The 27,147-nt window shown below is 43.3% G+C and overlaps 1 protein-coding gene across 1 annotated transcript in view; it reads right to left on the reverse strand.

Moving 5' to 3' along the window:
- Nucleotides 1-27,147, reverse strand: part of gse1b (Gse1 coiled-coil protein b) — a 193,316-nt gene that overhangs the window by 5,176 nt on the left and 160,993 nt on the right. Inside the window, exons 3-12 of the mRNA XM_061744303.1 lie at nucleotides 23,016-23,213; nucleotides 14,616-14,824; nucleotides 7,998-8,164; nucleotides 7,579-7,779; nucleotides 5,659-5,823; nucleotides 5,185-5,540; nucleotides 3,940-4,282; nucleotides 2,018-2,655; nucleotides 1,379-1,491; nucleotides 1,002-1,266 (exon numbers count right to left, since the gene is read on the reverse strand). Coding sequence (XP_061600287.1) covers nucleotides 1,002-1,266; nucleotides 1,379-1,491; nucleotides 2,018-2,655; nucleotides 3,940-4,282; nucleotides 5,185-5,540; nucleotides 5,659-5,823; nucleotides 7,579-7,779; nucleotides 7,998-8,164; nucleotides 14,616-14,824; nucleotides 23,016-23,213 — 2,655 coding nt within the window. The remainder of the gene's footprint in view (nucleotides 1-1,001; nucleotides 1,267-1,378; nucleotides 1,492-2,017; nucleotides 2,656-3,939; nucleotides 4,283-5,184; nucleotides 5,541-5,658; nucleotides 5,824-7,578; nucleotides 7,780-7,997; nucleotides 8,165-14,615; nucleotides 14,825-23,015; nucleotides 23,214-27,147) is intronic.

Here is a 27,147-nt window from a genome sequence, read left to right on the forward strand (position 1 = left end):
TTAAGAGCTGCTTAAGCATTAAGGTTTGGTTAAAGGTTAAGGTTAGACTTATGCTTGACTTTATGTATTTAGTAAAGGGCTAGGAAATACATTACATCAAAAGTTTTCATATTTATAGACAGCTTTGACACGAATCCTGATTTCCTTGTGGAGTAAAAAAACAAAAAAAGACTGGCTGTGTATATCAGAGGGGTATGAGGGTGACGTGATCATTTTGACCTCTTTCTAAGTCCCTTTGATGCTTTGGTCAGCACGTTCATGACACTGTAAAGCAAATACTGTTGAGAATTTATTTGAGAGCATATATTATTTGTTAAAAACAGTTTAGTTGGAGAATAAATAAGTTAAAATTATAAGGATTCATAAGAAAGATGTATAAAAATTAAGTTAAAACCAGAACTATCTAATTTCAGTTCATTTGGTTGAGAGGACATTACAATGGACTACCTTTCCCATGATGCTTTTAGAAGCAATACAGGAAGTGTTATGTGATGACGTGTGAGTCTGTTGTTGCAGGAAGAAGATGCTGTACCTCTCATTGTTAGCTGCACACGCTGCAATAGTTTTTCTGACCTTTTTAATTTCACTAAAGAGAGTTCAAATTTAAGCAAACGTCTCGCTTCGTCCTTTCTTCCGTTGCAAGATTGAAAGCTGCAACAAATACAGCTGCCAGAGCTCACGTGAAGTGAAGCATCAGCAAACTTTAGAGTGAGGACGAGTACAACTTTCTACAAATAAAAGAAGTAGGACACAAGTTTTACTTCAACTGAAATGAGATATCACAGACAAAAGAGGAACCAATGGAGGTATCTGCACAACATTTTAAAGCCCCTGAGTACATTCTACTAGGTGTTAAGTTTTTAATCCGTAAATGCTCAAACCTACTGATGAGGGCTCTTTCATGGTTCAAAAAAAACAAAAAGGTTTAAACATCTGTCGGTGTAGAAAAAATATGATGTTACATAGTTGTTTAAAACATGACGGATTGATTAGTCCCTTACCTCTCCTCTGCTGTATGGTGACGTGGGACAGTCTAAACATGGTGAGGAACCGCTTCTTATCCTCCAGCTCTGGTGCTCGGTCCATCTCCTCTGGCGTGAAGCGAGTGCTGAGTTGAGGAGGTGGTGGAGTGCGTTTCAATTGTGAAGGAGGCGGGGACGGACTACGCTCCCTGAGCATCCTCCTCCTCTTCCTTCTCTTCTGCTGCACGAGCTCATCGCGCCGCCCCACCGTGGTCAGGCCAAACACTCTCAGAAAGCTCAATTTCTATACAGAAAGGGGAAAAAAAGTACACTTAATGCAGTGTCTTATCATGTCGGTCTTTGTCTTCTGCCAGTAGGCATGAACTTGGAGAGCGTATGTTTGGCTTCTAAGTTACCTCTGTGGAGTCCTCCAGTTTTAGTGGGGGCTGCTCTGCAACCCTCCTGAGATGGGCTCTTACTTCCTCTTCATCACTCTCATCATACGAGTCGTCCAGCTCATAGTAGTAACCTGGAGAAAAACCACAAACGTTGTTCCTAATACAGCTCTTCTCAGGTCGTCTAGTAAAGATGACAACTCTGTACATCAAGAAACATTTTTACATGGACATTTGTGCCGCGTTCCATTTGTCCTCGGAAATCGGGACTCGGAACTGGGAATCACGTCACAGCCGAGTTATCAGCGTTCCAGTTACAAAGTAGGTAAACCAGTTTGTAGTTCGCATATACCACATGAAAAATGTAAATTACACTATAGCAGCATAAATATGCCGAACAATACTTGTATACGACTGATTTAGTGTGACCAAAACTAGAATGAAGTGCTACGAATTTTTAGAGAGCTCTCTTCTACTGTTTACAACCGGGGCAGCCATCTTGGAATGTGAACTCGGGGGTGGTGAAGACTCTCCCACTTTCCCAGTGGGAAATCCTACTTCGAGGGGCGTTCCAGTTGAAAATTCCCACTGGGAACTGGGAAATCCCCACTTCCGAGGACAAATGGAACGCGGCAATAGGATTGTGGTTGTGGTGAATACCTTTCTCTCTGGCCTCCCTTTTCCTCTTCTCCTCCAGGTCCAGCTTACTGACAGGTCTCCGGTGCTGCTGGAGAAACTCATCGTAGATCAGCATGGTCTCCGGACCCATCCCTAGCGTGGTGATCATTCCCATCCCTTGTCCGTGGACCATCCCGAGCGCATGTCCATGTCTACTATGCCCCGGGTGACCCTGCATGTTCTTCAGTCCAACGCCTTTGATGGTTCCCTCCATCTCATACTGACTTGACAGAGGCAGCGATCCCCTCTGCTTGGTCAAAAAGGTCTGGGTGGATTTTTCAAGGTCAGCGAGGAAGGTGCTGGGCTCGGGCAGTCCCGGTCCTCTCATAGCAGGGTATTTCTCCATTAGTCCCATGTCTCTCCTTGGGCCTCCATCTTCATATTTGGAGGGCCCTGGAGGCAGCAGACTGAGCTCATAGTGTCCCATCCCTGAGGGCTCGTGGTTACGTCTGGACTCTGAAGCTGTTTCTATCAGAGACGCGGGGTTCCACAAGGTTGTGGGAGGCGGAGGGTGGTGTTCACGCAGAGGCTGTGGAGGTTTGGGTGATATGAGAGGTGGAGGGGCGCCCAAGTGAGCGGGGGGTTCCCGGTTCCCTGCTTCATGGTGATTTGGTAAGGATCTTGAGAGATGGAATTGAAAAGAAAGAGTGCATCTGTTAAATTCTGTAAAATTACCTAAATCTCTTTAAAAAAAAAAAACGGAGAATCCGTGTTTCCTAATCTTACATGTTGTACAGTGAAACACAATAACACTCGTGTGCCCCAGCTATTTCCTTTCAGCCGTGTCAGTGCGTCTGTGCACAGAAACACTATCAAGCCCAAACAGAGTAGCCCAGAGCAGATTCGAGGATGTGGCCAAGGCACACACTGTCCTCCAGATACACAGGCGTGTTTTTGATCTGTTGGGCCTTTGTAGTGAGGCAAGCGTGCACACGCAAACACCCACACAAAAGAGGTTCGAATACTGAGGAAGAGACCGGCAGAAATAGCTTCCTTACAGGCTGCCAGAGAAGAAAATACTAACACAGACATAAGAAAAGCAAAAGAATGAAAATCATATCTACTGACTGTGAATAAATATAGATAGTGTATATATAGTGACAGTAAGCAAAAAAAAAAGAGTAAGTTGTTGGGTTTCTTTCTACAGTGTATTGCCTAAAAAAAGCATGTGAGTATTAAGACTTCATGACCGTACAAATAATCTGTACTTCCTATTTTTTTTAAAGGTTTTTATGTGTGCATGAGTAGGTGAATCTGTCTTATTTGCAACCTGTAGCCTATGAGCTGTGATTAAACTGCAGGGTAACTGATAGCAGATGCGTGTGTGCATCTCCCCTGTCCTACCAGTATTGGCACACAACACAAAGACGGGCACTTTGTCAATGGAAAGTAGGTAGTGGGCTTATGTTGTGCATGGTTGAGAGGATTAGTTGAGAATTAGCCTTTGTGTATCTTCCTAGGCTGTTTGAAACCACTACCCATTCCCCACCCATGAAACAGCAGTCCTCAGGAGCCCACTTTAAAACCTTAGTAAACACAAAACATCGCCGCTTGTCTTCCAACATGTCAGGCCTGGAAGCTAGCTTGGACGGAAATAGAGGAGATGTGATGCTTCTGACAGGGTTTATCTCTTCGCCAGTCCTGCCTCGACACAAACTTCTTAAGCCTGCCAGCCTCTGAGGCTTCAAAACACGGCAACAACTGTCCCTATCAGGCAAGCAGAGACGACCACGACCTCCACGAATAGTGTGCACTGAAAGCATGTGTGGATTTGGCTGCCACAGACCCCCAAACTGCTCGTCTCCATCAGATAGCAGGTAACACAACACTGCCGGGGTAAAAACACGTGTCTGAAATTTCTTGGCTACAGTGCACCCAGATTATCTTTGGTTGTGTTTTCTCACCTGTGCGAGTCTGTCCTGTGATCCGGTGTGTCAGCCGGCCGGCTCAGATCCAGATGCTGCTCCAGAACCTGCTGGCGGAACTCAGACACGTGGTACTGGCGATCCTCCTTCTCCTGCCGCAGCTTGCGCTGCCGCGCTAACCATCTTTCCTCCTCGTTGTTCCTTTGAGCAAGCAGTGAGGCTGGGATCCCTGCGCCTCCCAAGCCGGGCCCCATGTAGAGGCCGTGGCCTGCCATCAGACCAGAGACCGGATGATGTGATTGAACCATCGAACCAAGAGAGTCCAGGTGGATTCCAGGTGGGACTGGTTTGGGAGCTGGAAGGGCGGGCTCTTTGGTTTTGTCTGAAAGAGATAAAAGTCCTCAAATATTACTTGGTATTTCAGCAGGAGTTTCTTTTTACCATTTATTCAATCAATAAAAAGTTTCCGAAAAACTGGTTTTCTTTTAGCATTTTGGACAAACATCAGGAAAATACGGATGATGGGAAATAGGATGATGACTAATACTGTAAAATCTCATAATCAGTCTTCAAATCATTAATCCAGTCATTTTCATTAATAATACATTTGCAAACCGGCTTTAACACCTACACTGATAGATTATTTCATATTTAGTCATGAATTAGATATGCAGGTTTAAATGCTTTCATATAAGTTTTGAGTTGTGATATTTTGTGTCATATTTTATTGGCAGCATTACTGAGAATAAACCGCTGGTGAGTTAATCTGGCAAGAAAAAAAGGAAAGAAAAAAGTGAGGGACTTGTAAAATAAATCCAACATTCATTAGCAATTCAGAGTGAAGAGCTGCTCTGTTCAAATTAATTAAATATTAGTGCTCATCATCTCATTCACAATCATTTTACAGGAAAAATTACTCAGCACTTCACAAGATAAAAAATAGTGTCAAATACTGTCAGAGGGGTTCCAGTTTAACTAGGTTGGTCTTTTATGCCATACATTAACCAAAAAAAGAAGAAAGAAAATAACCTTGTCCCTTTATTAAGAAAATGATGATAATTTTAAGGCAATACTGTAAAAAGAAATGAATAAATAATTGAAGTGGGTTGCCAGTTTAGATCAACAACCTGGAAATCAAATACATCCCACGTATTGCTTTAGCTATCAGTGTAGAAAATGTTTATCTGGAGCGACTGACTCAAAAAACGACAGACTGGTTCAGGTATAGTTGATGTAAAGTATTTACAGGGATAAGTGTTTCTAGTGGAATCCACCGACACGTACCAGCCCGATTAGGGGTTAGTCTCTCAGGCTTGGTTCGTTCTTCTTGTCCCCTCATGGCAGACAGATAGTGGTTTTCCATGGCTTTGGATGCTTGCAGCTCCTTCTCCCTCAGGGCCCGCTCCTTCTGCCTCTCCAGCTCCTTCTCCCTTTCCCTCTCCTTCTCCCGTTCCCTCTCGCGCTCCCGTTCTCTCTCCCGTTCCCGCTCCCTCTCCAGCTCCTTCTCCCGTTCCCTTTCACGCTCCCGCTCTCTCTCCCGCTCTTTTTCTCTCTCCACCTCGCGCTCCCTCTCTTTTTCACGCTCACGTTCTCGTTCGCGCTCCCTCTCACGCTGCCGCAGCTCATCCTCCAGCTGGAGCCTAACAAGAAAGAGGACAAAGAAGGTAAAAGAGGATATGAGTCAAATTAGAACCAAGGTATGAAAAATAATCATGAAACAGTGCTGATGCTGCATCTCCTCTACGTATTCTACCTTACCTCTCGGACTGCAGTGCTGATAGGGAAGGGTGTGTGAAGTCTCCGGGGTAGCGTACCCCCTGCAGGTGCATGTGAACAGAGGGGTGCATGGGGGGTAAAGCTCCCCCTGTTGGCAGTTGATAGAAAGGCGACCTCAAAGCAGAAAGGCAGAACGGGTCATCCATCCTGAGATATAAGGATTACAAGAAAAAAGGAAAGAGACAAGCAGAGGAAGTCAGTCTCCCCATGTGACCAGGCAGCATTCACTCATTAACCTGTGCGCCTCCATCTCCCAGAGAAGCGACATCACAGTGTCTTCCATCTTTCATGGATGCAGCAGAGCCTGTCAGCTAACCTCAATCACCACACATCAGCCAGCAGGAGACAGCCCTGTCTGTTGATGCACAGCCGTGTGCTGCAGTGTGTGTGTGCGGGTGTGTGTGTGTGTGAGAGAGAGAGACATCCACTGCCCAACCCCTCATTAATCCCATTAGAGTGTAGTGTCTGTGATGGGTGCTGCAGTCCTATGATCTTGCTTAGTTGACAGACTCGGCGCACACAAGCCTCTGTGTCAGCCTGAAGGAAGCAGGACCCTCAAAACACACACACACACACACAATCATGGAGTGTACACATGAAATTAATTCATTTCCATTACTCAACACAACTCTTTTTAATTGAAAGGTCATTAAAGTCTTACTGTGAGAAGTGAGAATCTTCGAAATAGCACAAGTTTTTGAAGAGAATTTTAATAAAGACCTCAGGGAGTCTTCAACGGTGACTTCTAACAAGTTCCTGGTATCAAATTCCAAACATTTCCTTTTTTTTAGTTTGTTTTAACCATGAGTATGTTCTAATTTGGTGAGAGGAAGAGGAGGTAGTAAGAGAAAAATGGCATTGCTGCAGAGCTTCCTTCAATATGTAGATGGCATTAGCACAGCCTTTAGCAACAAACAGTGATGTGTTATTCATTTTTAATTGACCTCTTAAAAGCATTTTGACATTGCTGACCCAGATATTTTCACACACACGCTTCTTTGCAGCAGCTTGTCCAATATTAGAAAGTATATCTATAATTCAGGACTCTGATCTTAGGTGTTGCACAAAGATACTGTACCACAGAGCTCAGTGCCAAAACGTTGATTTTCCACTGAACCTCTGCCAACTGTCTTTTTTAAAGACATCCCTCTTAATTTGTCATTTAGATTTTTGTTTACCTACAACTTGATACATTTATTGGACTGGTATCTGTCTTAGTCACATCACTTACATCCTCATTTACTTTGTCTATCAAATGTACAAGTAAAGAAATATTTAGTGATGCACCGATTGTTCGGTAACCGAAATTGTTCGGCCGAAAATGGCAAAAAAACACTTTCGGTGTTCGGTGGAATAAGTGGGGAAAAAAACCGAACAATTAATAACGGCGTTGTAAAATAAGGAAATAGACTGGCTGCTCCGTAACTGTTGCGCACTACATAAATCGTTGGCCAACCAAAAACTAACCCCATAAGAATTTTACCAACATTCACCAGGAGGTGGAACCAAAACAACAATGCTGAGATATTTAAAAAAAATAATTTTTTTATGTTCAATAAATATTTTCTACCTTGTAATTTTGTAAAAGATTTTTTTCTTTGAAAGCATGCCTAAATCAAATGTATTTGATTTATGCAATGGTAAAAAATTGGCAAAATAAATGAAAAACTGCTGAAGAACCATGTTCGGTATTGTTTGGTATTCGGCCAAGTGTTTATTATTATTTTCGGTTTCGGTTTCGGCCACAAATTTTCATTTCGGTGCATCACTAGAAATATTAATATTTTACCTCTGAGCACTTAAATTCAAGGACTTTTATACGCTGCATTTATTGTTGAGTCTAACAATAACAAATATTTATTTCAGTTAAGGCTGAAGAAACTAATTGGACGAGAGGCTTACCTGTATGGCGTGAAGGACGGGTGAGGCAGGTAGCTGGGGTGGTAGTAGGCGGCTGCAGCTGCTGCTGTCGCAGGGTCCAGGCCTAAGGGCAAAGATGGCATCCTGAGGGCGTCCTCAGTTGTGGCATAGGGCCGAAAACCCCGGAGATACTCCTCTGGTACCGGACCAGTAGGCACAGCATTCGACAACTGTCTGGGCAAGCTGAAGACAACAGAAGGAGCACTGAATTAAAAATAGGATTAGCATGATTATTAGTTAAATTGTCTGTGAAAAATTGTTTCTCAGCAATAATGTCAACAAGATGGATGTGTGAAATTAAGTTTGATCTACATATAAATTATTGATCATAACAGCAGAGTGAGGAGCAACACGTTGAACTTGCTAATCCCGTGGAAAAGGCACAGAAGTGTTGAACTCACTTAAGGGGCTGAAATCGTGAATCCTGCATGACAGCACCGGGGGTGAGACCGTAGGCATAGGGGTTTCCCAGGAGGTGAGCAGGGACCGAGGGGCCACCCTTCTCCTGGGAGAGGGTCCCCTCCGCCCCCAGACGTTCCCTGCTAGCCCCACGAGGTCCCGAGTCAGCCTGGAAAGGGATGCAGAGAGGCAGAGAGAGAGAGGGAGAGACTTAGTCATTGTTTGTGAGGACCTGTGACCGTCACGCCTGTCACTGCTCATGAAGCCAGTCCTTTGAGGGTGGGAGGAAGAAAGAATAGCCCCGTTCATGATGTGGTAGCCTCCCTCACCATCTCTTCCTGCCTCAGGCACATCTAAACAATTTCTCGCACACCATCCTCTTGTAAAAAAGAAACATCTCGAGATTTCTCTAAGGAAGTATTCTGGTATAATGAAGGATGTGGGCAGAGGGTGGTGAAAAACAACCCCTCTGTTACTTCTGTAACTGTACACAAGAGATGACATCAAAAGGATCGATCAGGGAGTGTTAATGGGGGACATGATCAGTGATCCGAGAGATCATGACTTTGATCTTTGTAAAAAGAGTGTGTGCACATGCACACAAACGTCTGCGACTGCGTACGTGTCTTAGAGAAATTAAGATGTACAGGGAAGACGACAAAGTCCAACGAGCAACATCCTTCAGCTTCTGTTTCTTCCCTCTTCTTCCCTCCCTCCGTTTGGCAGCCAGCCTGGTCTCACTTATCCAATTCCAAAACAAACACGCACAGACACTCAGCAGGCACATACACCGATTCAGAGCTACAAAAGACACCCCGCTGCGAGAGTGGGAGTGCATTTTTCCGAAGCTTTGGTTTTCTTCTGCCTGCAAATGCAATTGTGGGACAGAAGTGTTGACAATTCATGCAAGTTGTACAAGGAAATTGTTTTCAGAATGACACAAAGTCAAGGAGGATTTTTCTAAGAAAGGTGAAATATTGATGCTATTTCCTGCAAAACTAAACCCGGACTTGGCAAGGAGATGAGTATTAAGATGAGAAAGAGGGACGAGTAAAAAAGGATGGAGATGGAGCTTTAAGACAGTGAGCAAGAGGAGAAGGGAGTTCTTGCCCCACTAAATTAACCTCTGGGCTCCCTGGGAATGAAAAGAGACCTTACAGCAGCATTCCCCTCTCTCTCACTACTGCTTCTGATAAAACAAATCCCATTTACTGAGCCATTACCTTCACGTCATGTTCCACAGCCACTGACCCAAGCTGACATTGATGCGCCAACATCCAATCTTAAATGACTATAATGTTCAGACTCCCCACATTACCCTTTCTTTAAACCTGTTTCCACACTTTCCACAAGTCTAATGTTACTGTTTGCTCCTCGTGGTTTGTTGCACTCCACTAAACACTACAGCACTTTATTCCCTTAAAGCACCCATCCTTACAGCCACCCTCACCCCCATGCCAATCCCTTCAAAGCCTTCTAGTATGAGCGTGGAGAGACGGTGGATGTTCCCCGGTGGCCCCAGCAGCCAACTGGAAAAGAGTTCATATATGTCAACGTAGGTCAATATCAGATGCTGCTCTGGGAATTCAAACATGCGGTTTGTTTGTTTTTGCGGGCTTTTCTTCCTTTTTCAATTGTCTTTTCTCCATGTGCAGTAGGGATGGGCGGTATGGACTAAAAAATGTATCACGATAATTTCTGGCATTTATCCCAATAACGATAAAAATGACGATAAAAAAAATACCAATTCAACTTAACTACCGGTAACCTTTGTAACTATAAATCTATCATCACATTCAGTCTTTGGAGCCCCCAAATCACTGCTCTAAAAGAATACTAAATACTACTAAACTACACCAATGGGATCTTTCTTTCTTTCTTTCTTTCTTTCTTTCTTTCTTTCTTTCTTTCTTTCTTTCTTTCTTTCTTTCTTTCTTTCTTTCTTTCTTTCTTTCTTTCTTTCTTTCTTTCTTTCTTTCTTTCTTTCAGGCTCATACCTTCCTTCCTTCCTTCCTTCCTTCCTTCCTTCCTTCCTTCCTTCCTTCCTTCCTTCCTTCCTTCCTTCCTTCCTTCCTTCCTTCCTTCCTTCCTTCCTTCCTTCCTTCCTTCCTTCCTTCCTTCCTTCCTTCCTTCCTTCCTTCCTTCCTTCACGTACGTTGTGCGTGGATTTAACGCAGAACCATAAATCAGTTTTACACAAAAACGTCATCAACGGGAATTTATCGTTTTTATCGTGAGATGACAAATTCTTATCGTGAGGAATTTTTCTGACGGTTTATCGTGAACGGTAAAATATCGCCCCTTCCTAATGTGCAGTAAGACATACACAGCAATTTTGTCAAGAGAATTCTTTTTTCAAATCTAGGTATATCGTGTAAATGTAAATCTCTTTACTCTTTAGATCCAGGCACATTACTGCGACAAGACAGGCGAACAGTGATTTTACCAAACCAGGAGAATATAAAACAGAGTTTATAGTAGAAAAACGCATTTTCACTCTATACCCAGCTACAGCATTAATCTAATAATGTGAATAAAAGCCAGCATTGCACCGTGCAGCACACAGTTTTAATAACCCCCAACCTCTGAAGCTGCTTACAATTTCAAAACAATTATTACTTATTTTTAAGTCTTAATTGAAATATAGCGCTTTACATCTTTTGGAGAAAGACAAATGGCCTAGAGGGGCACATATTATCCAATCGGAGCAAGCAAAACAGCAAGCTTACTCGTCACAGCAGTTTTCAAAAGCAGAATACGAGGCAGACGTCCTCTCTTCCCTTAGGCTTAAAACATTCCTTACATTCTCCACGTATCTGTATGTCTTTATTGTCATTACCTTTGTGTATTTGTGCATCTATAACAGGTCCAGGCAGATGGCTGCCCTCCCTGTGTACGGTTCTGGTGGAGCTTCCTGTTAAAAGGGATGTTTCCTCTCACCTTCAGTTTGATTCATTGGTTTCCTTAGTATGACAACTTTTTACAAAGTGTCTTTTATAAACACTGTTATACTGCATTGCATGGAAATGAATTGGAATTAATATGGTTAAACTGGATTATACTGGTGCTAAAATGGATTAAAAAAACAACTCAATTGAGATATTTAAATTGACTAGTTCGCTTACCTCATTAAGATGTAATTTTAGCGTAAACTGACAGTGTAAATAAACTAATTTATCTATTAACCAACAGTTGTTACGAAGAGGCTGAACCTGTGTTCAATTTTCAGCGTCACAGGGGCTTGGTTTTATGATCATGGCTGTGATGTAATTGCTGTAAATTGGTTCAATTTCCAGACACAGATTACCACTGACATTGAATTAAATGTTTCTTTGTGACAAAGTTTACAGAAATCCCATCACAAAGAATGAGTAACAATCTTGGTGGTGTTGCTGCCTCACATTTGCCCGTAATTTATTCATTACATTGTTTTAACAAATTATATCAATCACTGAAACCCGGAAAATCCCTGTTATACGGGATGATTTATGTTAAAGAAACATAAATGTTGATACAATAAAGCTTTATTACTGTATACAAGTCCAGTTTTCCTGAGTTTAGTCCTCATTTATCTTTCTCAGTAAGAATCTGTGAATGCCAACCACGCAGGGGGACGTGCAAAGATGTCGGTGAAACAGGTCGGAACCCTGAAATAGCGAGCGCCGCGAGGAAAGAACCTTTCAACCTTGTTTGAGCTGGACTTTCGACACAGTTACCAACCGATACAACGAGCCGCCCCGTCAGGGGCCTGATACGGTACACACTACCCAACAAAAACTTGAAAACACATCCATAAAACAGCCATCTTCCCGTTACCCTCAGTGAGCATGGGAGACCCCGTGCATTGTAGAGTGCTCGTTTATGTCTCTCAGATGGAGCCATGAATCCAAATTGCCAATTATAAAGCAATTACAGGCAGCAGCGGGAGCAGACTCCTGCAGTCATTAAAGCAAAATGCCAACGCACCAAGCCCTCCCCTCTTTCGATGGCTTGCCCATCACCCTACTTCCCAAAGACCGACTCGTATCTCAACCAGAGAAACATTGTAATACTGTCTAATAAATACATCCGAACCTGAATTGACAAGTTTTTTGCAACACTTTAAACTTTATCTAGAGAATGATCTACTGCGTCTGGATGCAACCATTTACTCTTTCCTGCCACTGAGGAAGGCTACATAGTAGCAAATGCAGCCTGATATACCATCGTTATTGTTTAAGAGGAACGTTTTCATGGTGCGTTTGTATGTGTGTCCTTTATGGTTCTCCAGCTCCCTCTGAAGCCGCAGCTTAAATGGAGGAGATGCCATGACGTCAGCTTTCATGACATGTCTCCCTTTTTGTCCCCCCAACCTTTAACCCCTCATTCCAACCTCTTGGCACAAACACCTCCCATAACCTCCTAATTCTTTGGCAGGATGCTCCCGCTGCTAGTGGGGGCACCACAAACCCACTGACCTGACCTTTTCAGTTTGAGCTTGACCTCGTGGACAGATACACATACAGTATGAGCCACGGGACGAAAGCACACAAACAAATCCACCGAGATTTAACAACATAGTTAATAGTTAAGGAATGGAGGGCGCCTCAGCTGCTTTATTTTTCTTCTCTTTTATGAAAGAGTTATGATGACGGAATGGCGAGAAAAAGAATGATGTCACTTTAAGAGCTCTTCTATCTCTCCAGCTCCTCCCAGCTCTAAATGATCCTTGAACTCCAGAAGGACCGTTTTGTAAAGGCTGTAGATGCAGAGGGTTGAGGGTCACATGGGTTTTCTGAAGAGAGGACAATGGTCTGAATGCTGCCCCATATTACTAGTTGACTGACCTCCTCACCCATCCTTCACTATCTCCCCCCTCTATTTGTCTCAAGGGAGCCGTCAAAGTGTCCCAGAGTTTTTGCGTGTTGCCCAGTACTGTTCGTAGCCATGCACTTGGCCTCAACCATTAGCCCTGAGCTGAGATAAGTCGGCTTAGAGCAAGGCCATAATCCGTAATCCATTCTTTATCAAAGCAAGCAGCTCTTCCATTTTCCTTCTCCCCCACAACATAACCAAGCGTTGGTGTCAGGTTGATGAGGCAGACAATGACTTTGCCTGTTTAGGTAAAATGCTGGGGCTGAATGTGGGGCCGGGGAAACCCAAGACCAGGGTTTGTGAGGGACTAATCCAAGGGCCAAGTGGGAGCGGGCCTAGAGGGGCACAGATGCCGGCTGCCGTTGAAGTTGTCACCTCAATGTCCCAGTGGCAGCTGGCATTGTTTAACACAGACGGGGACACATTCAAAGACCTGCTAGCTATGTCACATGTACAGATGTCACGTTAATACTACCACACCATGCACTGCAGCCCAGCTACAAAATCCATGAATCCCTCGACAGCCTCTCTGGATGTACATTTGTGCTCGTGGCAATCTAAGGAATTGGTAGATCTGAATATTGCTTTATCAATCAGATGTCAGGAAAGCCAGTGAACAGTGTTCTCTTTTTTCAGTGTGTGATGAACAGTTGGTTCCTCAGAACTAGACAGTGTTTCAGTAAAATTGAACATGTTAAATTGACACCAGTTTTGGTAATCAGAGATTAGTGTGACTGACCATACGGCTAGGAGACTGAGCAGCAAAGATTAACGTGGCATTCATTGGGTTACTCTTCGATTAATGACTTTTAAAGGCTTAATAAAAGTCAAGGTGTACAAAACAATCTAAGTAATGTTAGTTTAAACTGAAACACGTTCTTAGTGTAAGCTCATTAAAATAACCCAACTGACCTAAAGCTATGTTGGATACTACATTGTAGGGCCTGGCGATATGGACCAAAAGTCATATCTCGATATTTTCTAGCTGAATGGCGATACTCAATATATATCTCGATATTTTTTCTGTGCCTTAATTGGGGTTTCCCCCAAAGCATTATAGCATAGCATCTCTGTTAGCTTCATTTTTTTCTGAGGCAAAACCTTAAAAAAACTTTGTTAACAGAGGTCTGCACAATATCAAAATGTATAAAACAAATGAAATAAAAATAAACTGCCTGCATATATAGAATAAAAATGTTTCTTGAATAAAATAAAACAAATATCCCTTTCCTGCATAACAATTAAATTAAAATACACTGTGCAATTAATACAATGTAGACAGTAACAGGCAGACTTTTCCACTGAGGTTGACAGTTGTGCAAATAACAAAACATTTGTGCAAATCTCAAATAAAACATTCAAGTCAATTTGTCACAAAATAAGCTACATCAAAATCATTAAAAAAAAAAGTAAAATTTTTTTTTTTTTTTTTTTTTTTTAAATCGATATAAACGATATTGTCTCGTACCATATCGTGTTTGAAAATATATCGATATATATTAAAATCTCGATATATCGCCCAGCCCTACTACATTGCGAACTAATAATGACCCGACTTAAACATTGCTTTGTTTACGTTTTCTAATTATATAGTATAATAAACTGACTACTGCTTTTTACTGAAAAGCAAAGTGTAGATTATAAATCCTTGTAAGCAGCTGAATGTCATCTTTGCAATGTGTTCAAGTGCTATACAGAAAGGGTAAGTAAGTGAAAGAATAAATGAGGGAAGGGGTCGGTGAGTGGAAGTTTAAAAATGATTTTACCTGGCGTCCCTCGTTCCTCCACAGGCCGTTGCTAGTCTTTGTTGGAGCAATGGTGACTACGGGTGGGGTATTTGGCACACTGTGGCCCACTGGGGGAACCAGGACAGGCCCTGGACCGAGGGGGCCCCTCTTGGGTGTACTGACTGGAGAGCTGTGGTTTGTAGCTGGGGAGGACACGGGTGATGACTCGCTGCTGATGGAGGATGCAGCTGGAGAAAGACAAATGGCAGAGATGACGTCAAAGAAAGTCCATAGGTGTATGTATGATAATGTTCCCTTTGTCTCTACGTATATAACAACATTCATTGTAAAGCACTTGGGCAAGCATACACACAGAGCCAGATGAATGGCTTTCTGCCCCGATTATGAGAGTGACTGTGATCAGGATGAGCATCAAACAGCCTGGACATACACACACTAGGAATGGGCGATATTTTACCGTTCACGATAAACCGTCAAAAAAATTCCCCACGGTAAGAATTTGTCATCTCACGGTAAAAACGATAAATTCCCGTTGATGACGTTTTTGTGTAAAGCTGATTTATGGTTCTGTGTTAAATCCACGCACAACGTATGTGAAGGAAGGAAGGAAGGAAGGAAGGAAGGAAGGAAAGAAGGAAGGAAGGGAGAAAAGAGGAAGGGAAGAAGGAAGGAAGGAAGGAAGGAAGGAAGGAAGGAAGGAAGGAAGGAAGGAAGGAAGGAAGGAAGGAAGGAAGGAAAGAAGGAAGGAAGGGAGAAAAGAGGAAGGGAAGAAGGAAGGAAGGAAGGAAGGAAGGAAACAAGGAAAGAAGGAAGGAAGGGAGAAAAGAGGAAGGGAAGAAGGAAGGAAGGAAGGAAGGAAGGAAGGAAGGAAGGAAGGAAGGAAGGAAGGAAGGAAGGAAGGAAGGGAGAAAACAAGGAAAGGAGAAAGGAAGGGAGAAAAGAGGAAGGGAAGAAGGAAGGAGATAGCAGGAGGAAAGAAGGAAGGAAAAAAAGAAGGAAGGAAGGAAGGAAGGAAGGAAGGAAGGAAGGAAGGAAGGAAGGAAGGAAGGAAGGAAAGGAAAGGGGGAAGGAAGGGAGAAAACAAGGAAGGAGGAAGGAAGGAGAGCAGGAGGAAAGAAGGAAGGAAGGAAGGAAGGAAGGAAGGAAGGAAGGAAGGAAGGAAGGAAAGGAAAGGGGAGAAGGAAGGGAGAAAACAAGGAAGGAGGAAGGAAGGAGAGCAGGAGGAAGGAAGGAAGGAAGGAAGGAAATGAGCCTGAAAGAAAGAAAGAAAGAAAGAAAGAAAGAAAGAAAGAAAGAAAGAAAGAAAGAAAGAAAGAAAGAAAGAAAGAAAGAAAGAAAGAAAGAAAGAAAGAAATGAGCCAGAAAGAAAGAAAGAAAGAAAGATAAATTCCCGTTGATGACGTTTTTGTGTAACAAAGATGGCGAATCTGAGAGCGAGATAGATTTATAGTTAAAAAGGTGGAGTTGAATTGGTATTTTTTTTAACGACATTTTTATCGTTATTGGGATAAATGCCAGAAATTATTGTGATACATTTTTTAGTCCATACCGCCCATCCCTAACGCACACACACAGAACAAACTATGTGAAAATGAACAGTAAAACTATACAGTAGGTAGTGCTTATAGCCACACTGTGGACCCCAACCCCACCCGTGTGGTTGAGGAAGGGTAGGGCAGCACAGCGGGTGGTGAAACACTGGCCCAATGAGCTTCTCTGCTGGGCTGTAGCTGTGCCACATTAACAAAGCCCTCAAGGGAAACCCTGTAGCACAGGGTCATGGTCTGGTCACATGCCTCCCTTTCAACACATCTCGCCTTCTCCATCCAGTTTTTATTGCTTTCATATGATGTTCTCACGTTCACATACTTACTGTATATCTACAATCTAATCTTTCCCATCATAAGAACCATAATCACTCCCCATATAACTTATTTTCCTTCCATCTTCTCTCCTGTTATTTTTCCTTCTCTACTCCATCCTGTGTTTTACCAGTATGATGTCCTGTATATCCCTTACTCTCTGAGCTTTACGCAGTCAAACTGGGTCACAACCTTCTCAATGGGAAGCACAGTAGCTGCCAAAAGGATACTGAAAGATGTGCTTTTTATGTGCTCTGAGGAAAAATATGATTACTTTCTGCCATGTTTGAAAAAAAAAGAAAAAAAAGAAAAGGGACAATGAAAAGCCTGCTGAAACCAGTCTAGTTTTCAGGTTTGGTCATCTCCAGTTATCACCAACAGAAGAAAAAACACTGATCTCTATTCAACCACCATCTCTCCCCTGATTTGGTTTCCATGGCAACATCACATAATTTACAGTGGGCGAGGTCAGGACGTTTAATGATTTTAAAATCTTCATTCGGATTACCACCTAAATGTTAGTAAGAATCAATCATGAGTATGAGATGATGCCTCACTTAAAATTATGTCTGAATGGTGGTGAAAATAGCAGCGGGAAAAACAGAAAAGAAAATGTGTTAAAAGATAGTGAAGGAACATGTGAGGTGAGACATGAAAGTGAAAAATGAGTAGTGATTGTTAAAAAAAAAAACAGTGATAGTGCAAAAGAGGTGGAAGGTGAGAGCTCAGAGATGAAATAAATAGGCTAGGAGAGGTAAGGGGTGCAGATGGGTGAGTGGCGGATGGGGGTGGGGTGAGGTGGGAGCAGTCATATCTTGTCTGCACAATGGCAATTAGTGGCCTAATCCCACCCCCCCTCACCTCAGAGAGCCATTACTCTCCCCTGCAAGACTAGGCCAATCAATAGCAAGCCCACTCAGCCCCGGGAGCCGAGCTACACTTAATACAGCTCTAGTGTCAAGGTTTATTCACTCATCACACACACAGACAACAACACGCATGCACAAGGATGGGGGAACACATAGAGAAGGATGGAGGGGGGGGAAGTGGTGGGGGATCATCACAGTGATTTCAACTGCTAAGCAACAGAACAATATTCCACTTACACAGAGAGAAAGAGAAGGAGAAGAAGAGAGAGAGAGGGAGAGGAAGAGAGAGAGAGAGTGAGAGAGATACATCTCCTCCTTTTCCATGTAGAAGCAGAGCAGACCAGAAAGGAGGCAGGGCAGACTAAATAATTAAGACAGATGGAAGAGAAGTTTGTGAGGGAAGGAAGAAAATAAACAAGAACCATCAACCGACAGCTCCTCTCTTCCTGCAGCGTGAAGAATCTGTGTGCATCTCAAAGCATCTTTCCTCGATGGGAATACATATTACACACACACACACCAGCTATAATCTCTGTTGTTCCTCCTCCTCTTAAACAATACCCAACACACTCACCACCTCTTCATACACCCTCCTTCATTTCTCTTCTGTCATCAAACTAAATACCCGTCAACCGCATGTAAAGCGTCATTTGAAAAAATCCCAATGAAAAAAAACAAAACTCAATCTAATGTGTCTTGGAAATGTCTGAGAGAAGTTACATGTTGCATGTAATCTCTAAATACCAAACGCTAATGTATTTATCATTCATCTTCCTGCTTAAACCTCCAAAAGGTCATGACTCCATAGATTGTTCATCGAGCTTACATCGCTCTTGTACCACTGTTTAACCCTGGCCATGCGATTCCCGTCTCTTTCTCGTCATACTTTCATGTGATAGGAGAAAAAAACATCATTCATAAAGCACATGTGACATTCCTGCCAAATCGCACTTCCCTTCAATCTATACAGAGGGAAGATGGACACATGCTGGGCCTGCGGGGAGTCGGGAAGAGGAGCAGAGAACAAACCCTCTTCCCCAGAGTCTAAAACAGGCTCCTCACTTACCCACCTGCACTTCATGAACAGCACTGATCATCACTTGCTTGGTGTGTCAGTGTGTGTGGTGGGGTGATGTGGTCAGGAGGGGGCTGAAGGAAAGAACGAAGGACGGAGGTGGTAGTGAGGGAAGGAAACTGCAATGAAAAAGGAGATAACTGGAAAATTCTGCATCCGCAATGTGCCTCGTGTGATTAATGTTAGGCTCCTGTCTATATCGCTTCCTCTATCACCAGTTACACTCAGCCGGACTCTCATCGCACTTGAGCGCTCAAGCTGAGCTACACGCACATATGCACACAATCAACCAACGGCAGCAGTAAACAAAACAAACTACGGTGGTTAGTGGCTGGGCCAGCGTCCTCGAATAGGAACCGTCCTGCACTTTAACCACTGACCACACAGAATAAAAAAAAAAAAAAACCATCGTCGCAGGTCTACACTCGCACACAAATGTTTGTGTTGCCAGATGACTCCTCCCTACCCTCTCTATCCTCTCCCACCACCATCACCTCATGTGAAACAGTCAGACGTGCACCTCACCCTGCCAGGCAGAGGCTGCTCTCCTCATCCCCACCCAGGCACCCACCCTGCATCTCCCTCCACCCTCCTTCCTCCCAGCATGCATTACAACAACATCAGCACTTAATTAAACAGTCCATTTCACACCTGGTGTGCATAGCAGTGCCCAGCCAGCCCTGCATCCATATGCCACCCCATCAGCACAAGCCTCAACACGTGCACTGTAACACACAAACACACTGATGCACGTAAACACCGCACACACCTGCTACTACAGTTTTGGCCACGCACTGACAAGACAACACAAAGCCTGTAATCTGCATCACTGAGTTGGGGGAGGGGAGAAGCATCCACACGTGCGTGCATACACACACGCACACGCACACACACACGCACAGACACACATACATACTGTGTTGCTGTGCCAGCGAAAGAAAGGAAGACAGTACAAGATGGCGGGTGGAAATAAGAAGAACAATCCTATGTGCCTTCTGCTGACTGTACAAACTGTATATGACGTTTAAATGCTTCTCCACTTCTGATCAGAGCGGAGATGTAAAGTTGCTGTGTACAAAAAGCCAGAAAGAAGGGACAGCAAATGAGATTGTTTGAAAGTGTTTCAGGGACAGTCACAGCCTTAAGGGGTTTTGCCTTTGAGAAAACGCACACAGATACACATGCACACGGACACACATGCACGCAGACATACTGAGCACAGCGAATCTGTGTGAGCTCCAGGCAGGCTCCAGATGGAGAGGTCAGAGACGCACTGCCCTGCTGTCCCAGCATGCTCAGGGCTCCCAGAAACAAGGGAAGCCTCAGGCCACACACATACACTCAGACACACACACGCTCACACACACAAAATCAGACTAACACCCATGGTTTTCACAAATCTACTAATTGCTTCCTATTCCTTTTTTAGGAAACCAGTTCAGTTCACTCCATCCACCCTGAACACCTTTAATCGCCCTTCTTTCATTCTCTCCGCAGGCAGTGTTATTACAGTTGGTATGAACACAATCATGAAACTTGTTATGTTTGTGTGTTGAGGAACAAGTGAGAAGAAGCAAGTGAAATAATTAAAGCCGGATCCGCCTTAATTAAACAGATATCAGCAGGTCTCTTTTTCCTGTCTGAGGCGGTGTGTTAGCTGCTTCTCTGTGGGTTTGCTAGCACAGGAGGGTACATGGGATAGAGTGTGTCCTTGTTGCTGCTCCGATCCTCATTATCCATCACCTCCCCTCTTCAGCGCAGCACTGAGTTCACAGAGCTATTCATTACACTCACAGCAGAAAAGTGACAATGTACATGTCTGTGTGCATATGGGTGCGTGGGTGTGTATATAAACAGCAGCCATACTCAGGGTCTTAAATCAGTTCAGTACCTGGTGGAAGGGATACTTGTACCCAAACCTAACTAATTCCTCAAGGCTTCAGGACGTGAGTCATGGCATCCCATATATATAGTACCGTATGCACCCCGAGGCATAAACCAGAGGGTGAGAAAGAGAAAGAGAGGTTGAGTCAAAAGGTAATGAAAGGACAGCAGGCTGCAGCATGCAAAGAAAATCTCAAGGCTTATACACTTGCAAAGACAATAGTTCACATGCGTAGGGGGTGTTTGGGTATGTGTGTGTTGTCTATAAAAATAGGGTTTTGTGGAGAAAGAAATGAGTCAAGCAAAAGGAGCCTCATTGACTTTCAGCCCACCCTGAGGCTGGTGCTCCTTACACGGGTATTTGCCTCCCGCTGTATTCCAGAGGGCCAATTCCCCATCGCATCACTACCTATCCCAACCAGGAAATCAAGCCAGCCGGCATAAAAAATTACAGTGACCTTTCTTTGATTTTGATTAAAAGAAGGCTGTGCTTTATCAGGCGGGATCTGCATGACAAATACGGAAGGGAGCTTTCAGCTTTTAAAGATTATGAAAAGCAAATGGATCTGGGCGTACATTTGTACTCGCATTGTTTAAAACATTAAAAAGAAACTATTAAGGGATAAAAAAAAAGAAAGAACATGGCGCTACAACAAGGTGGAAAAAATATATACAGGCTCATATCAAAAATGAAAATGGGACTGGACTTTGGAAGTACATTTTTGTTTTTGACAAAGAGAAAGGCAGTCAGAAAGAGATAAAAGCTGACATTCAAGGAGTGAAGAGTTTAGGAGAGATAAAGGGGAGGAAAAACTGAGAGGGAGGTTAGGAGATGTTGGGTCTGAGCGCTCTCACTATGAGGGTAATAAATCATCCGCAGGGCTCTGGGTCCCAGACTGCCGAGGGCCAGAGAGCAAGGTATCCAGGGACCGTCTGATTTAAAAGTCCGAACAAGAGGCGGGACAGCTGGGCTAGCTGGGCCCCTCTGGAGCCAAGGCACCGTGTCACAAATATACTCACAAAAATATTCCCAATGACAGTCCTCCCACTCAGGCTCCTGCATGCAGATTTACACACTTGTGTGAGTGCATGATGTAATAACTATGAGGCCCTTTGGCACACGAGTTAAAAAAGAACTATGCTAGACTACGCAAAAAGAAAAAAATCATATGCCTAAATATAATGATTTAATCTTAAGGACAAAGTTAAAATACGCATTTTAACCACCCAGCCTCTCCATATTCACACAGTGATGGGACAGAGGTCTAAAAGATGGAAACTGGATATTTCAAATGTACAGCTAGTGTCAAGGATGTGTATATGTAAGGGAGTTGGACGCATGGTATACATGTTGACAAGCCCACCTAAATGTACACAGACTCTCACACACAATACATTAAATGGGTCAAAGTGGCTCCTCGTCTCTGACAACAACAAATGTAATACAGCATGGACCTCATTTCATAGCTATTAGAAGCATTCATATGAAAAAGAAAGTACGCCTTCTTTCAGTTCTAAGGTTTCACACATCAGGACATCATTTTTAAAAAAGATGGCATATGAACTGCATTTTTATAGCCCTTCCCTACTTTTCATGGCACTTTCATTCTACAAGCCACAGTCACCCATCCACACTTATTCATACAGCACATCTTCGTCTGCACAGTTTTTGTTTAGTCTATGCAGTGCTTTTTTATCTATCATGCACACATTCACACACAACCTCAGATAAACAACATGTTACTTATCATGTCATTAGTAAAAACTTAAGCCAAAATGCAGAATCAGTATGTGAACAACTAAATACAGCCTTAATTCTTTCATCAAAATAAAGATATTAAATAACAGACAGCTTCTACTGAAGCAGAGGTTTTTGGCATTTAGCTTGTCTGGAGCATACAGGTGTGTGTAAGTACACTGTACAAGAGAAAAAACATCAGCGTCATCTACTGTAGTTACTGTTGCTGTCACATCAATCTGGAAAGGGTTATAAATACATTTCTGTCATTCTACAGTGGGAGAAAATTATTCATATGTGAATATGTTCAAGGGAATCTTCCCAGGAGTGGAATGTCAGATTGTGAAGCGCCCAAAGAAACAAAACAGGAAAGAGCTGCACCTCCGATTCTACAGGCCTTAGTTATCATGTGAAACATTTAATTTCAGGTTAGTGCAATTAGAAAATCAATATCTATGTCAAGCTTTTTTGAAGAGGTTTCAGTGAGAAAGCCTTGTCTCTCATGGCCTCAAGCAAACCAGCAAATCTACTACAGAATTGCTGAAAAGAAATGGATCAAAGTGCAGTAATGACCCAGTCAAAGGTCCAGACGCCCAAACTATAAATGTTGTGGCGAAAAATTCAGAGAACAGACCTTAATTACATACCTGCAATTATTAATAAGTTGGAGAAATATTGTGAGGAGAAAATTCCACCACAAGGATAGGAAAGAATGATAACACTCAGGAAATACTGAATCTACTTCATTTCATACACTGTATCTGCATTTTGGCTTTTTGCTACATAAATGACACACTGTAATAGAGTTTTTTGTTATTTTCCTTTTAAGTTGGACCAGAATCCTGAAAATACTGGCGTTCTGCATGATTTATGGTTCTATGTAGTAACCACGTACACCTACAGGATCACTGTTAGACTGGAGCAGAAACAACCCCACAACTGATACGTGCTGGTAAATTGAAAATTCCCTCATTTGGGTTAGAGCTTTACCTCGAGGTTCTTCGGCTTGCTTTGCCAGTTTACGAAGAGCTGCAGCAAATCCAGAATGACCTGACTGGGCAGCTGGGCTTCCATTTGCTACGATGGAACCATTAATGGGTGACGGGGTAAGGGGGCTGACCGTCGCCGTGGTACGTGTCGCTGTGGAGATCATTCCTAATGATGGTGACTTTGGCTCATGGCTCATGCCTACAAATGGGACAAAAAGGGAGCAGAATGGGAAACTATTAATAACAAATACAACTAACAACAAAGACTGAGCAAAAACACTGGGTCAGAAAGGACTTGGGTAAATATAAATATCTTCTATCCATGTACAACAACTTATATTACATAAATGTGCAAACAACAATGAAAACAAACATATGCGAAAGGCATAAGGCACTTGGCTGTTTTCCTTGACAAAGGGCAGACTGTGAGGGTGGGTATCTGTTTGTGACAGCTGGGGAGAATCGGGATTGCTGGTCGTACGGCTCAGGGTCAGAGGTGGAAGGTTAGGAGGGCAGGTCACTCTTCCTCTGCCCAGGGAACTTCAGCAGCATGCATAGCTGTCAGAAGTCCATTGTCACATTTTAAACAACTCTACTGAGCATGCTCCAACCGTGCCGGAGCGGCTTTCTGAGTCGCAGCGATACATAGTGACAGACACAGTAGCAACTTCACATGCAGTGGTATGCTCCTTGTTAAAAATATATATATCAAATTAGCAAGGCAATGACTCCCTCACGCAACTGTCAACTGAAAAAAGTGCTGAATTCATGTTTGATTAAGTTAATCCTGCTAATAAAGCTCTATGAACAGCATTCTCTGACATATGAGGAAGAAACTAAAGGCTCAGAAGATGTCAGCACGAACACATTAATGAATTTGTGTGATTTGCAAATCATTAAAATTTGAAGCTGATTCTGAGCTCAGACTCACACAGGCCCTGGTGAAGTGATAAAAGAGGTGAGAAAGGTTGAGACGGCTGTCCCTTTCCTTCCTGTGTGTGTATTTGGGTGTGTGTGTTGTAAAGTGAACCATGCTGACAGCTTCTCAGTCAGTAGAAATCCCTGAATGCCATAGCAGATTCCTGATAGCCCTATGTCCTCATGCAAAACACACACACACACAAACACAATAGGGGGGCTCAGAGGACATTGTTATTTCTTACTACTTTAGTTTGCGTATGGAAGAAATTGTAAAATTAAAACATGCTGGAGATAATTCACAATCCTCACAAATCTATGTGCGCAGTATCGGTTGAGCCAATACCACAACACTCGTGATTTCAGAAAAACAAAAAAAAAAACTGCAATGAGAGTTGCTTGCCACCAATATATCAACACCACAATTAGATAAGTAGGAGTTATATCTGGGTTTACCCCAGAGGCTGCGAGGGCTATAAAAAGATCATGTTCCCTTCTGAGAGCAGAGCAGAAGCGCAGCACCCTGTGTGTGCATGTGTGTCTGAGTGGACACACACACACACAGAGGCAAGTCAGGCATGAGGGACTGAATAGCATTCCCAACACCTCTCGAGTTGTCCTGCCTGTAACCTCCCAGTTACCCAGTGCACTTTCAACGAACCCAGTAAACAATTAATAAAGGAATCATCTACCGTCTGGACAACAAACATAGCACCATTGACAGGCTGTCAAGCCAGCAAAAAACACTGCAGCCAGTCCAGTTCAAATCCAATGTGACTTTTTCAAGGCAATAGTCTGCTGCTCCTCCTTTACTTTTCAGAGCAAGTCAGTAAAACTGCAACAAGGGAGGAAAAGTCACACGTATAGACAAGAAACTTTTCCCCAGAAACTAAACCCTTAGAGAGACCCAGTAAACAATTTAAATCTAATGATCAATAACAAGTATAAAACAAGAGCGCAGACAGAAAGACATGCAAGTAACACAGGGAAGGAGGAGATACACATTTTGAGAAATACACACATCCAAAGGTCTCACGGGGGTTCATGAATCCCTCTCATATATCAAAAGGGTAGCCGAAGCTCCTTACGGCACAAAGAAGCGGAGCCGCCTGGATCCTCCATGGCTGCATCTTCATGTTGAGCCCATCCCAGCGTATACCGGCGGCGACCAACAGGACACACACCATCTTCCTGTGCTCCGCTCTAACACTCTCTGTCTATCTATCTCTCCTTGCCCATCCACCCTCGTCCTCCCTGCCTGCCTTCCTGTCTCTCGCACGGCAGCTCACAAAGACCGTTTAGAGCTTATCTAACAAAGCAACCACCACACATGCCGCCTATCTCTCCCCTCTTTGCTCGAGCTCTCTCTCCCTAAGTGAGAAAACAGAAATTCTTAGGCTAGCAGCTGCTGCGATGTCACATGACCTCGTCCCCGCTTTCCCTCCCTCCTCGTACTCTCCCTCACTCCTCCTCCTCCTCCTCCCCGCTCAACCTATAATTCCTCAGCCATTTGTAGATAACAGACACAGGCATGCATGCCCTGCCAAGGCAAACTGGGAGGAGGGGGAGGGGAGACGAGAGAAGAGGAGGAGGAACAAGGGAGGGTGCTCATTCGGTCACCGCATCTGACCCCATTGCTGAGGAGCGTCAAGTAGTGAGTGCATATGCATATACATGGATGGGTGGGAGCAGGTAGGTAACCTACACGAGTGAGGCACCCTTCCCTTCTCAAGACCAAAAAAAAAAAGAAAGTTGAGAGAAAAGAGGACATGTCTTAGCCTGCATTAAGCCCAGCAGCTTTGGAGTGGAACCTTCTTGTGTATGTTTTTGTTTTAAAAGTGTATTTGTGATTCACAAATTCAAAAAAAATATGCATTTTAAGTGAAAATGAGTCAACTCAGTTCTAAATGAAGACAGACAGCCATTCTTCCGAAATCAGTCTTTACCGTTTCCTACAAACTAGAACATTATACCAAAAAATGTGGACGTGTAATCTAATTGACACAGCACACAGACACACGCTGCAGTTACAAGTAGCTGTTATCAGGGTGGAGGAAACTAATGTCTAATCGTGGTTGAGGGCGGAGGGTAGAAGCGTGTGGGTTAGACTTCCCCTCCGTTGGTCCTGCTGTCATTGCAGGGGTGTGAATGAGTTGTTTCTTTAGTCATTTCCTCTTTCCGTCACTTGCTTATTTTCTCAGAACAGTGAAGGAGCATGTGAGTGAGGGCGATGACAGGGAGAGGCAGTTTTCAGGGTAAAGCCACATGGGGCCAGCATTGTGCAACAGGCCACCTCTTGAAAAAGCTCTACTGAGTTCCCGGGGACACGGTCTGGCTCTTTGGGAGGGAAAAAAAAAAAGCCACCACTGCCACACTCTTTGGTGTTTATCTCTCTCTTTCCCTCTTCCACCCCTTGTTTGACTACTACAATGAAAAAGACCCTGCTGTTTTGGGAGAATTTCTGTTCTGAGATCATTTACTTAAAGAAGCTTGTATTCAGTGATCATCACGGTGTGATAAATCATATAAAAGCAGAGACTTGAAGTGCTGCTGTAAGTAACTAAGTTTCCCAAAATATTTTGCTTGCTCAATCTCTCTCTTTCGGTAGTCAGAAACACACTGAATCCTTTTGCCCCCGGGGTTAAACATTTCCCCTGGTTCAAGTCTGGCTTTGTTGCCTACTTGTTCCTCTACCCTCATTTCCTGTCAAATCTCCATGGACTCAGGTCCAATGAAGGCAAAATATTTCAAAGCTTCAAACAGAGATATGCAGGTTTCTGAAAGTCAACAAGGCTGTAACTAATGGATGGTAATGCTTATACAACGGGGAATAAAACAAAAGGTTGCATTTTTGAATTGACCCTCTAAGTCAAGAGTAGCATGAATAAACACTTTATCAGACACTTGATATCACAAACCTTCCAAATCAAGATTAAATGAAGGTCAATTTAAAGTATAAAGATAATTAAAGTAACATGGTCCAAGAAAGAAGAGCAGTGTAATCTGTTTCATATCTCTTTCAAAAGTGGAAAAACACAAGATGTGCACGTGAAGATCGTCTCTCTTCCATTTAATGATGAGCAACACAAGCTACGCAGCCCAAGATGAGTAATGTCTTGTGAATTTTCAGATAAGTGACTCTGCCCTCACATTTTAACATCACTCAGTTACAACATGCCTGCTCAGTATCTTCATTTTTTCTTTTTTGTCGCTGT

The sequence above is a fragment of the Cololabis saira genome, chromosome 2, assembly GCF_033807715.1.
Source record: "Cololabis saira isolate AMF1-May2022 chromosome 2, fColSai1.1, whole genome shotgun sequence".
Taxonomy (NCBI): Eukaryota; Metazoa; Chordata; class Actinopteri; order Beloniformes; family Belonidae; genus Cololabis; species Cololabis saira.